The sequence below is a fragment of the Bidens hawaiensis genome, unplaced genomic scaffold (genome assembly GCF_021521415.1).
Source record: "Bidens hawaiensis isolate Kalapana, Puna unplaced genomic scaffold, B.hawaiensis_p1.1 tig00039121_1, whole genome shotgun sequence".
Taxonomy (NCBI): domain Eukaryota; kingdom Viridiplantae; phylum Streptophyta; class Magnoliopsida; order Asterales; family Asteraceae; genus Bidens; species Bidens hawaiensis.
This window is the reverse complement of record NW_027496887.1, coordinates 155,027-167,369: the sequence shown is the minus strand read 5'-3', so window position 1 is coordinate 167,369 and position 12,343 is coordinate 155,027. Positions and strand designations below refer to the sequence as shown.

The window sequence follows — 12,343 nt, the reverse complement described above, 5'->3', positions numbered from 1 at the left end:
ATAGGTATATGGAGTCGCCTTTTGCCTTTGGGTTTCCTCGGTTAGCCAAAATTTATTCGTTGGTCGTTAAAAAACCACACGTAAAAACTTAATGCAATTGTGCTATTATAGGTTTTGGTATAAGTGTTTATAATGATAGGTTAAAACTTAGTAAACGGTACATCAACTTTGTTTTTTCATTCTCCTTTAAAGGAGTTTTGAAGCATAATTTTTATAACAATTATGGAAAACTCACGGTGCATTATATGTAAAGAGACGTGTTTGTAATGAGTAAATATTAATTTCAGTTTCGATTATTCGGTAAATCGGTATATATTTACTACGTTATTGTTTATATATGATCCGATCGAACCCAGTTGGAATAAATTAATATATAGCGGTATTTAATAGACCCTAAACATATCCGACCGCCATAAAAATATCTTGGATCCACCACTATGCGGAGGACACACCCAGTCAGGCTAGAAGACAATTTAGAATCGATATATGATTTTTAATTAACTCATCTATAAGTTGTTACAATATTACTATAAATGCATGGTTATTAGAAACAAGGGAATGTGTAGTAGACATATCTTGATGTAACATTTTATTACTCACATACTTGGAAGATCTTAAAAGTATCAATCACTACAACTTATGAACATTGCACCGACTCGCGTCTAATAGGATATTAACCTACTAGACTATGGCTTGCAAAGTTGCTTACATGACAGAATTATTCCGTCCTAATATAAATACCATGCCAAGGTGAACAAGATATCGATCGATCAAACTAGTAAGGCCACTGGCCTTGGTAGTTTCCAGGTGGATCATAGTTGCAAACAACCATATTAAAGTCACTACCATCATCACATTTTGCCACACCACACCCGATGCGTTCAGTTTTTTTCCATACGACTTGCGTGTAATGGCCACACATGGCTAAGCATTGATTTGTCGCGTAGTCATAGTCAGGTCTCTCATCAATCCACATTTGCGTGGACCACAAACCGTTGAGTTTGGGTCCTACTCCCAAATTCTCACCATAACCCGACCCTTCCGAATGTATCAATTGACAATCCTTCCTCTTATTGGCATAGGCTTGTGCTACTTTTGCAATTTTGTCATCCCATGTCAAAGGAGGAAGGTTCAATACTCTTCTCATGCAATTATGGGTGTTAACAAAGTCCTCGGGTGTGCTGCCTTCGCCTAATTCGGCTTTAGATAACCGGACACATGAAATGAATATCAAAGCAAGAACAAATGAGATGTTGCACCATTGTCCCATGTTGGATTATGTTTTTGAATAAGATACATATGTAAATATGGACATTATTTATAGGGTGGTGAATATGGACGAAGTCAAAAGTGAAAGGCAAAACATGAGGAAGATTCATGGTGCAAAATGACATAAATTATGTTAAGTTAAACAACAACCACTACTAACTCCTAAACATATGCCATCAAATGTTCTTGTCCGATAATGTGTCATTTTTATAACCTTTTTCAACTGACTTTAGACGTGTTTTCCCTTTCAAACAATTGTCATTTAGGAGCACACAAATAGGTCTTTGAAAATAGAAATAGAAAATTATATGCAAAACAAAGTTTATTAAATCAAGTTAAAAATCAATTACCTTAATCGATATTCACTGGGCGATTCTAAGCGTCGCCAATGGGTTATCGACTAATTGCCTAACATGTTATCCGTATTCGGTGTCGTTGATCTCAATTCTTGATCTCATAATCAGTTTTAACGGATTCTTTAAAACCATTTATAGTGATTGTTTAAAAATTTTAAAATAACTAATAATGTGCAATAAATATTTGGTAAAACATCGTTCACTATCACTATCCATAACATTGGTTCAGAGATTTTGAAAGTTTTTCTGGTTAGGTGATGCCTGCATGACATGATTTGCATTTTTAATCACTATTCACTAATCATAACACATGTCGTAAACGAGTCAATGCGGCTTGTGAACTACTACAAGCTGGCTCGCTAAAAACTCGAATCTAGTAAAGCTCAAATGAGCTCATACACAAACTCGAGTTTTAAAATAAGCTCGTCAATAAATGAACTCGAGCTGAGCTTATCCAACTGAAGTTGCCTCGCACGAGCCTATCATTGATTAAAAAAAACTATTATGTATTAAATATATATTCATATAATAAGATTTAATATAAATAAAGTTAGGGTGGAATAGGGGTGTTCAACGAATCGAATTTCGAATATTCGAATGTATTCGAATCGAATTATTCGAATTTTGAAATTTTGAAGCTAGATTCGAATTCGATTCGAATTCGAAATAGATTCGACAAATTTGATTCGATTCGAATTCGGTATAGCTAATTCGAAATTCGATTCGATTCGAAAATGAAGTTCGAATCGATTCGAATTCAGTTAAAAAATATATTTCAATTTCAAAACCATTATAAATGTGAGTTTTTTAATAAAAAAAAATACAATTTATAAAATAAATAAATCATTCAAAGTTATCAGTGTCCAATTACATTATTTATTAACCAAAATGATGACTTTCTATTTTCAATCTCTATAACTCAAAAGATTTATACAATTGATTTTTTCATAAGTATGTATATATATAATAAAAATACAAATGTATCAGTTGAATTCATATTTCGAATCGAATATGAATTTATAATCATAAATTCGTATTCGATTCGAAATTCGATTACTTAAATCGAGTTCGAACCGAATCGAATTCGAATGAGTGAAAATCGAATTCGACATCAAATTCGAATGCGAGCCGAATCGAATTTTGAATTATTCGAGTCCAATTCGAATACTGAACACCCTTAGGGTGGAATACCTGTTTTTTTATGATGAACACTAGTTGAACCCCTGGAAAGCTCTTAAAGGGGTTCAACGTCGTGAGGCCTAATCCTCTTAAATAACTAAATAATATATATTATGTTATATAAAATTTATAATTAAAATTAAGGTTGTAAAAGTCGTTAGATTGGTGAGTTAAATGTACTCGGACATGTTTAATATAAAGAAAATTAATTTTTAAATATTATATATATGCCAAATATCATAAGTTTAATAATATGTATAACAAAATAGGTGAATATGAATATAAATAAAAGAAATACATTTTTAAATACTAAATAATTTAAAAAGTTGATAATCATTCATTAAAAAAATAATATTTATTTTTTAATATTATAGAAATACAAATTATGTTTTATTTTTTAAGTCAAAATCGACAAATTTAACCGATTAGATCTTATTATGGCTGATGTTGATCATTTGTTCAATTCCTTGTAATTAAGCAGAGTTAAAGAAAGACACATCGACGTCATACATTATATTGAATACTAAGGGGGTACTCGTTTTTATAGGCCTACTTATACAATATTAATTAAAAATATAAAGTAGTAAAAGTTTGCCCAATTAATTATAATTAAATTTAACATCATTTCTAAATGTAAGATAGATAATGTCTATTGCCGTTAAGTGAGCCGCCCGCGGTTCCTCGGGCCTTTTTTTCCAAACGAAGATGAGAAATCAATTCCGATCTTCTTGACCAGAAATTAAATATGATTATTTTATATGTGTTTTAAATAGCGTTTGGAATTATCCATATTACTTGAGTGAGCCTTCATGTGACGGGATATCGATTGTCTATACTGATTTAGGCGTTCCAATTCTTACTCACTCAATTGCACCATCTAGGAAAAAACTTACAAGTATAGGAAAACCCACTTGAGTTATATTTCGAACAGAGACCTCAACGATCTCATGTATTAATCATCACCCTCATGTAATTAGACCAAAAAATAATTTTTTGTTATTGTTAATTTAACATTAATAATTAATGCTACGATATTATTAGTTGTCAGTTTGAGTATATAAAAACTAATAATTTAATTCAATTTTAGTTAACCAAAGTGTGGGTAATGAGAAGTTGGTCTAGTGGTAAGAGGCATGTCCTTTTAATGTTGAGATGTATGTTCGATTTCCACTTGGGCCAGTTCGAATGACATTTAGGTGAATTGACGAATCAAAACTTTAATCTCGGGTTTGAACCTGACAGGGGCGAGGGTTTGCGGATTCCATCCGGTTCTCGCGCATCATAAGAAGGGTACGGTTTTACGACGGTCGAGGAGTCAACCTTAAATATAGTCCTAAAAATAGATTTATACGTGAGATTTTTTACCGTTCATAAAGAAAACAAACGTATGTACACTTCCTTAATATAGTCACATCCATGTAATTTTGATATAGTGGTAAGATGATTTGTAGGTATAATATATCATATTTTGTTACGGTGGATAAGATGGTTTGCATATAGAATAGAAGTCACAATTTCAATATCTCTAGTGTAATATTAATCTTTAAAAGAAAAAAATCTTTGTGATAATTTCAACTAATAATACAAATATATCATCGGTCACCTAAAAAGGTAAAACAAGTTTTTTTTTTCACAATATGATTATATCGTACTTTTCCTTGCTGATGTTATATTCTTACATACATGCTACAACTAATCAGGAGAAAATTAACGTATAAATGAAATTAGCACACTAATTATAATAATCAAGTTGAGTAATTATATACACAAATGAAGTAACTATATATACAAGTGAAGTAATTATGTAATTACATCATTTAGTAATTATTTAATTACTCTATTATGTAATTACATAATTACTCCACTTGTGTATATAATTTTCTAATTGATTCTCACAATTAGCATCTTAGTTTTATTTGTATTTGATTCAAATAACTAATTATATTATTAATAAAAACTTCATTGTTTAAAGGTTTATACCTTATAAGATTTTAATAATTGCCGACAAACAATATTTATGTAAATAACTAGAACATGAAATATTTATGTAAACAATATTTTGCATCACTAATAAATTTAAGAGTGAAACTAAAGTGCTAATATCCAACATCACAAACAATATATAAACTAACAAACATAACCATTATGATGTGAATATTTTTAGAACATGAAATATTTCAAAAGGACTTGAACATTGACATATTACATGAATTTATAAATTCTGAACTCCAAGATTATAAGCATGAACCAACACTAGCTCTCACATAAAAACATAATCAATACGGTCGTTCACCAACATAATTCCCTGGTGGATCATAGCTACATATAACAACCCACCCGGTCCCAATCTCGTCGTAGCAATTGACCCTAGCACAACCAAGATGAACTGAGTTTTCTCCAAACTACTTGTGTATAATGAAGACACGCGCCACCAACGCACGAATTTGATACCTTGTCATAGTGTTGTTCCTCATCAACCCACAAATTAACCGCGGCATTAGCATCAAATTGATCACCGTAACCCACGGCTAGGTTTTCACCATAAGGTCCACCCGAGTGTTCTAGAACACAGTTGCGAAGCCTTTGGGTTGCATATTCACGAGCATATGTTGCTAGGGTCTGGTTCCATGTGAGGGGTTGCACCCCGACTCGGGCTCAGGCTTGGTTATGAGGAATGAGGAAGGGGTGTCCCCGGGCTTTGGAGACATGTATGAAGCATGAGAAGGTTAAGAGAACAATGGCTAGGGTTTGGATACGAGTGAGGTCCATTAGAAATGAATATGGTGTAGGTATTTGTATTCTATGAATGTTGTATTTATAGATATGATAGGAAAAATAATCGCATGTGATTATGCTAATTACGATTATACGTTGTATATCAATATGATACTTTCTATAATGAGATAAGCTAAACATATCCCCCCTTACTCCATTTTTACTAAATATACTCCCCCTGAACTTATTACATAAATTACAATTAGCTCTTAACATTATTTATATACATACTAATCCCTACAACATTACTTTTAATTTGATATCTCCACTACATATATCAAATTAAAAACTATCAAATATTACTACTAATTTATTTTTTTAATATTAATATTTTTAATATTAATATTATAAATATTTATAATATATATTTTTTTAATTTTAAATTACAATTAGCTCTTAACATTATTTATATACATACTAGTCCCTACAACATTACTTTTAATTTGATATCTCCACTACATATATCAAATTAAAAACTATCAAATATTACTACTAATTTATTTTTTTAATATTAATATTTTTAATATTAATATTATAAATATTTATAATATATTTTTTTTAATTTTAATAGTATATATATTTATAATATCCTTATTTAACCACTTTATCTTTTACAAAATAAACCCAAAACCCTAAACCTGAAACCCTAAACCCAAAACCTAAACCCTAAACCCTAAAACCTAAACCCGAAACCGAACCCTAAACCCTAAACCCTAAACCCTAAACGACACATTTATTATTTATAATATTTATAAGATATTTTACGTCATTATTATCATTTGTTAACTGCAACATATAAATTTATTCTTCTTTTATACTTTATTCAGATTCAACAACCTAGCTAAATTGATTATAAAAGTCCATGGCTTTGTAGCCTAGTGGCATCTTGGTGGTGGGATAAGGCTTAGGGACCATAAGGTCCTGGGTTCGAATCCCATAAAAGGGGGTTTTCCCAACTTTTGTTGGCTTTCCTCCTGAATTGGTGGTTAGGCATTATTGCCTAGTGGAGATGGATATGATCGCGTGGTTCTGCTGGTACTATACTCCAGTGGTCCGTGAGTGATCCTAAATTTGCCGTTCAAAAAAAAAAATTGATTATAAAAAATATCCAGTATTTATAACTACTTTAACTCTCAATATGTAATGCTAAAAATAACCAAAAATCAATAAACAGCACAAACATATATTTTTTAAATGTTAGACCCTAAAACGGAAACCCAAAACCCTAAACTCGAAATCATAAAAAAAACGTAACTTGTAAAAAAAATAATATTAAATCCTTATTTTTGTGCTAATTTGGTAATTATATGATTTCAAGGGTTAATATGAAAGTTGATTTTTCCAAGAGGGGGGAGGGTATGACAAGCAACCAGAGAGGTACATTTAGCTTAGAGAAACTAATAATCGTTTTGTTATTAGCGTCAAAAACCGTAAAATTTAATTTTGATTATTGGGTTCAAATCACATATTCCTAAATTTACTCCACTATAAATTTCTCATCAAACCTTTCTAATTTTATTATCACTACTATTGTGGTTTTACTTTTTATTTCAACAAAAGTAACGGATGTAATCACCACGAATATTAAGTAATGTCGGTGAATATTATTGAATGTTTATAGTTTTGAATTTATAGCCATTTTGACATTTTTATATTTTAGGATATGATAACAATCTTAAGAATAGGTAATAGGTTGATCAATGATAATCATTAATAATTATTTTTAAATCAATATAATGTGAGAACAAATTTAAATTTTGAGACAAACCGTGTATCTTCTATTTTAAACTAGTGTTTCACCCAGCGCAACATGTCGGGACAAAGTCAATAAAATACGGATTATTGATAAAATTTAAGCGTTATTGGTTCCCGAACGTTAAGACAGTAAGTTGACACGAATTCGGTAGGTATCAGTTAAGTGTGTAATGGTATTGGAACTAAAACTTGGGCATTGATAAAACCTGAATGTTGTCAATCTTGGGTGTTGAGGCGGTGAGTATACGCAAATTCGGTCGATCTCAGTTAAGTTTGTTACGGGACCAAAGGTAAAACAAAAATAAATACAAAAAACAAATTTAGCATTCGGTTGATTTTTGTTACTTCATTAAGGTACCAGAATTAAGAGCGGCCGAGTCTACGCGAATTCGGTCGGTTTCCATCACATCTGCTACTTTACCAAAACTAAAACAGAAAAAGAAAAAACATAGGTGTCATTTGATCGTTTTACGTTATGTTTATTTCGGTGCCTAAACTAAAAAAAAGTGTCATCGGCCACTAAGGTATCGCCAAGTGGCCCAATCAGACACTTGCGCCACCAAAGTTTTATTTTATTATATATAATAAAATAAATAGTTTTCACCTGGCCAACAGTAGATTGCTAAAACTCGGGTGGTAGTAAATCCCAAGCGTTGTCGGTCCGGATGTTGAAGCCGTAAGTGTAAGTCTATGTGAATTCGGTTTTTTCGGTTACGTGCATTATGGTATCGGAACCAAAACAAAGAATAAAATGAAAAAATATAAAAATTGAGGAGGACCAACGGGGGTGGCGTCGGTCGGTAAAACTCGAGCGTTGGTAAAACCCCAGCGTTGAGGCGGTTAGTCTAGGCAAATTCGGTTGGTCTCCGTTACATTTGTTATGCTACCAGAACTAAAAAAACAAAAGTCATTTTGTTATTCGTTTGTTCATGTTGAGTTCGTTACTTTACCATCGTTAAAACAAAATGCGGTGAGTCTACGTGAATTTGGTCGATTTCCGTCACGTTTGTTAAGATAACGGAACTAAAACAAAAACAAAACAAAAATTGGGCATTTCGTTAGCTTACGTTATGTTCGTAACATCACCGAAACCTTAAAAAATATAATGCCTTCAACCACCAAGATGCCAAATGGCTCAATTAGAGCATTTACGACACCAAAGTTCAAATTTGTATATATTAGTAATAGTAATGATAGTAATAATTAACTATCGTGTTTTGATGTTCAATATAAAACAATCAAAGAAGCGTTATTGATTATTATAATTTCAACATAGGATTAATTCCAATTGAATAAATACTTTCTAATAGTCATAACTTTTAACATATTTTCATTCAATAATCCAATACTAACTAACTGAAAAGTAACCTTATTAGCTTTTTGATGACACAAAATATACGTATAGGATCGTATAACAATTTTGATGACACAAACTTTGGGATATGTAGTCTAATGCGGGTGCTCTTAGACCATGTGTAGTCAAAACGCCCTATACGACATTTTGCGTCGTGTGGCATCCCCGTCATCAATTGAGAGTTTTGCAAAATATGGCGTAGTTGGAAAAACACCACAACTCTCCTACAATAATTACATATATTCCCTCTCTCCCCTCCTCACACACAATTTTATCAAAATGCATGCCACAATTGTGTTTTGTGGGAAACGCTTCTTCGAAAACGCCAAAGGAAAAAAAGGGGGGGGGGGGAGGAGGCGGTGTACCATGGCGTTTTGGAGCCAAAACGCCACAGCGGAGGAGCACTACGGATGGTCTTATTATTTTTGAATGACATATTTTTAATAGTTCAAAAGAATTTAAATGCTATCGAAATTAGTTGGGTCATAAAAGGGTTGTTTTTTTTTTCTTATCACTACTTTTATGTCATTTTCATACCTTAGTAGATCCTGTATCAAAAGTTGCTTTTGTAATTATACGAAACTTATTAAAGATTACACAAATTGTTACATAAACCAAATAAATAGAGAGAAACAGGGCAGAAGATGAGTCTCTGCATGTCGAACCAAACTTTTTGTGGTACCAAAGTTACATTCTCGTCTTCTATGTTATTTTGCATCACTTACAATATTAAGAGAGAAACTAAAGTGCCAATATCCAATATCACAAATAATATAAAAACTAACAAACATAACCATTATGATGTGAATATTTTAGAAAATGGAATATTTCAAAAGGACTTGAACATTGACATAATGACATTACATGTAACATAACTTAATTCTAAACCCCAAAACATTCTAAGAATGAACCAACTCTAGCTCTCACATAAAATCATAACTCCATATATATATGAGTTGATCAATACGGGTCGTTCACCAACATAATTCCCTGGTGGATCATAGCTACATATAACAACCCACCCGGTCCCAATCTCGTCGTAGCAATTGACCCTAGCACAACCAAGATGAACCGAGTTTCTCCAAACTACTTGGTATAATGAAGACACGCGCCACCAACGCACGAATTTGATGCCTTGTCATAGTGTTGTTCCTCATCAACCCACAAATTAACCGCGACATTAGCATCAAATTGATCACCGTAACCCACGGCTAGGTTTTCACCATAAGGTCCACCCGAGTGATCTAGAACACAGTTGCGAAGCCTTTGGGTTGCATATTCACGAGCATACGTTGCTAGGGTTTGGTTCCATGTGAGGGGTTGCACCCCGACTTGGGCTCGGGCTTGGTTATGAGGAATGAGGAAGGGGTGTCCCCGGGCTTTGGAGACATGTATGAAGCATGAGAAGGTTAAGAGAACAATGGCTAGGGTTTGGATCCGAGTGAGGTCCATTAGGAATGGTGTAATGGTGCAAATGGAGAATATGGTGTTGGTGTGTTCTATGAATGTTGTATTTATAGATAAGATAGGAAAAATAATAGCATGTGATTATGCTAAATTATGATAATACGTTATCAATATGATACTTTCTATAATGAGATATGTAATTCTTCTTATATATTTTGTTTATATTAACATCCAAACGTACTATGTAATTTTATTTTGATTTATTGGGTTCAGATCACATCGATCCTAACTTTACTCCACTTCTTATTTTAACAAAAGTAACGGATGTAATTACCATTTTAAATTTATAGCCATTTTGGCATTTAATCCTTGATAAATAAATTGGATGTGGCTCAATGGTAGAGCGCCCACTTTACAAGTGAGAGGTAGGGGGTTCAAACCTCACTATCACCAATTTATATGGGAGATATGCTAGGGTTCGAATCCTGATCTCACCCGGTTTTATCGGCTCCTCGTTGTCGTGCCATTTGGCTGGCGTGGGGATCGGGTTTTATCTAGTGAATCCCTTAATAGGTGGACCGCTAGGGGCTCCGTCCGTCTGGACTAGTGGCCGGCTCGAGCTACCTTTAGCCAATGGGGGCCGTACGAAGTACCCGGCGTTACTTAGTTGGTCGTTCAAAAAATCCTTGATAAAATCATTTAATAAATTTCTTTTTCATTTAATATAATGTGAAAACCAAAAACGAAAAGTTATTTTAAATTTTGAGACTAACCACGTACCTTCTTCAAATATATGCTTCTTATATTTCAATTCAATGTCAAACATTTGTTTGTATAAATATTTTTTTAGTATTGTTTTAGGTAGAGGTGTAAAATACCGGTTTTAAACCTAAACTAAACCGGTTTAAACCGAACCGGTTGGTTAACGGCTGGTCAAAACAGGCTTGACTTAAACCGGTTCGGTTTATAAACCTGTTTAGATGCAAGATAGACCGGCCTGGTCCAGGTCGGTTTGGTCCGGTTTATAACTGGTTTTAAACTAGTATTTTTTAACTCTTTTGGTAGATTTTAAAGGGAACCGGTTCTGAAATCGATTTGGGTGAAACCGGTTTTTTTACACCTTTAGTTTTTGGTGGTGTATGTGTATCTTTCATATACTGGACTTGGGCGGAACATATCGGGCTTGTAGCAACTTTTAAATGGTTACTGATCTTAAACTAACAGTTGGGCTCGAGACTCATTATATATCAGTATGAATGTATTATACTTTCTAATTTTCTATATGTTTATCAATATATATGTCACACATTTAAGCTTAGAGAAAGTAATAATCATTTTGGTTATTAGCATCAAAAACCATATAATTTTATTTTGATTATTGGGTTCAAATCACATATTCCTAACTTTACTCCACTATAAATTTCTCATCAACCCTTTCTAATTTTATTATTATCACTACTATTATAGTTTTACTTTCTTATTTTAACAAAAGTAACGGATGTAATCACCGCAAATATTGAATGTTTATGGTTTTGAATTTATAGCCATTTTGACATTTTTATATGTTGGGATATGATAACAATCTTAAGGTTGATCATTGATAAATCATTAATAATTATTTGCATTTCAATATAATGTGAGAACAAATTTAAATTTTGAGACAAACCGTATGTATCTTCTATTTTAAACTAGTGTTTCACCCGACGCAACATGTCGGGACAAAGTCAGTAAAATCCAGCGGTAGTAAAATTCAAGCGTTATAGGTTCCCGAACGTTAAGATGGTAAGTCGACACGAATTCGGTAGGTATCGGTTAAGTTTGTTATGGTATCGGAACTAAAACTTGGGCATCGATAAAACCTGAATGTTGTCAATCCCGGGTGTTGAGGCCGTGAGTATACACAAATTCGGTCTATCTCTAAGGTAGCGTTTGTTATGAAGTAATGACAGGCGGAATGGAATGATTCATTACGTGGGAATGAAATAAGAGGTGTTTGGTTGCACAATGGAATGAAATCATTTATTACACATGGAATCCCATTTCATCAAAACCATTCATTCCCACCCCCCTTCTTTTTTTTCATTCCATTCCTCCTTCAACTTACTTTCTCAACAACACCATCATCTAACAACCACCGCCACCACCACCACTACCATAGCCACCACCATCATCTGACCACCACCGCCACCAACACCTAACCGCCACCGTCGCCATCACCACCTCCACCACCAACCACCTTACCACCAAA

General features: G+C 33.1%; 1 protein-coding gene and 2 pseudogenes across 1 annotated transcript; all 3 read right to left on the bottom strand.

Annotated features, from left to right (window-relative positions):
• Nucleotides 1–370: 370 nt before the first annotated feature.
• On the bottom strand, nucleotides 371–1,432 carry LOC143591016 (pathogenesis-related protein PR-1 type-like). The gene has a single exon (XM_077071342.1). It carries the CDS (start codon nucleotides 1,268–1,270, stop codon nucleotides 776–778), a length of 495 nt encoding a protein of 164 aa, XP_076927457.1. The 5' UTR covers nucleotides 1,271–1,432; the 3' UTR covers nucleotides 371–775.
• Nucleotides 1,433–5,038: 3,606 nt separating this feature from the next.
• Nucleotides 5,039–5,574, bottom strand: LOC143591015 (basic form of pathogenesis-related protein 1-like; annotated as a pseudogene).
• Nucleotides 5,575–9,604: 4,030 nt separating this feature from the next.
• LOC143591019 (basic form of pathogenesis-related protein 1-like) lies at nucleotides 9,605–10,140 on the bottom strand (annotated as a pseudogene).
• Nucleotides 10,141–12,343: the final 2,203 nt, after the last annotated feature.

Coding starts and splice junctions, on each gene's coding strand:
- LOC143591016 (XM_077071342.1), bottom strand. CDS start 1,270: ATGGGACAATGGTGCAACATCTCATTTGTTCTTGCTTTGATATTCATT.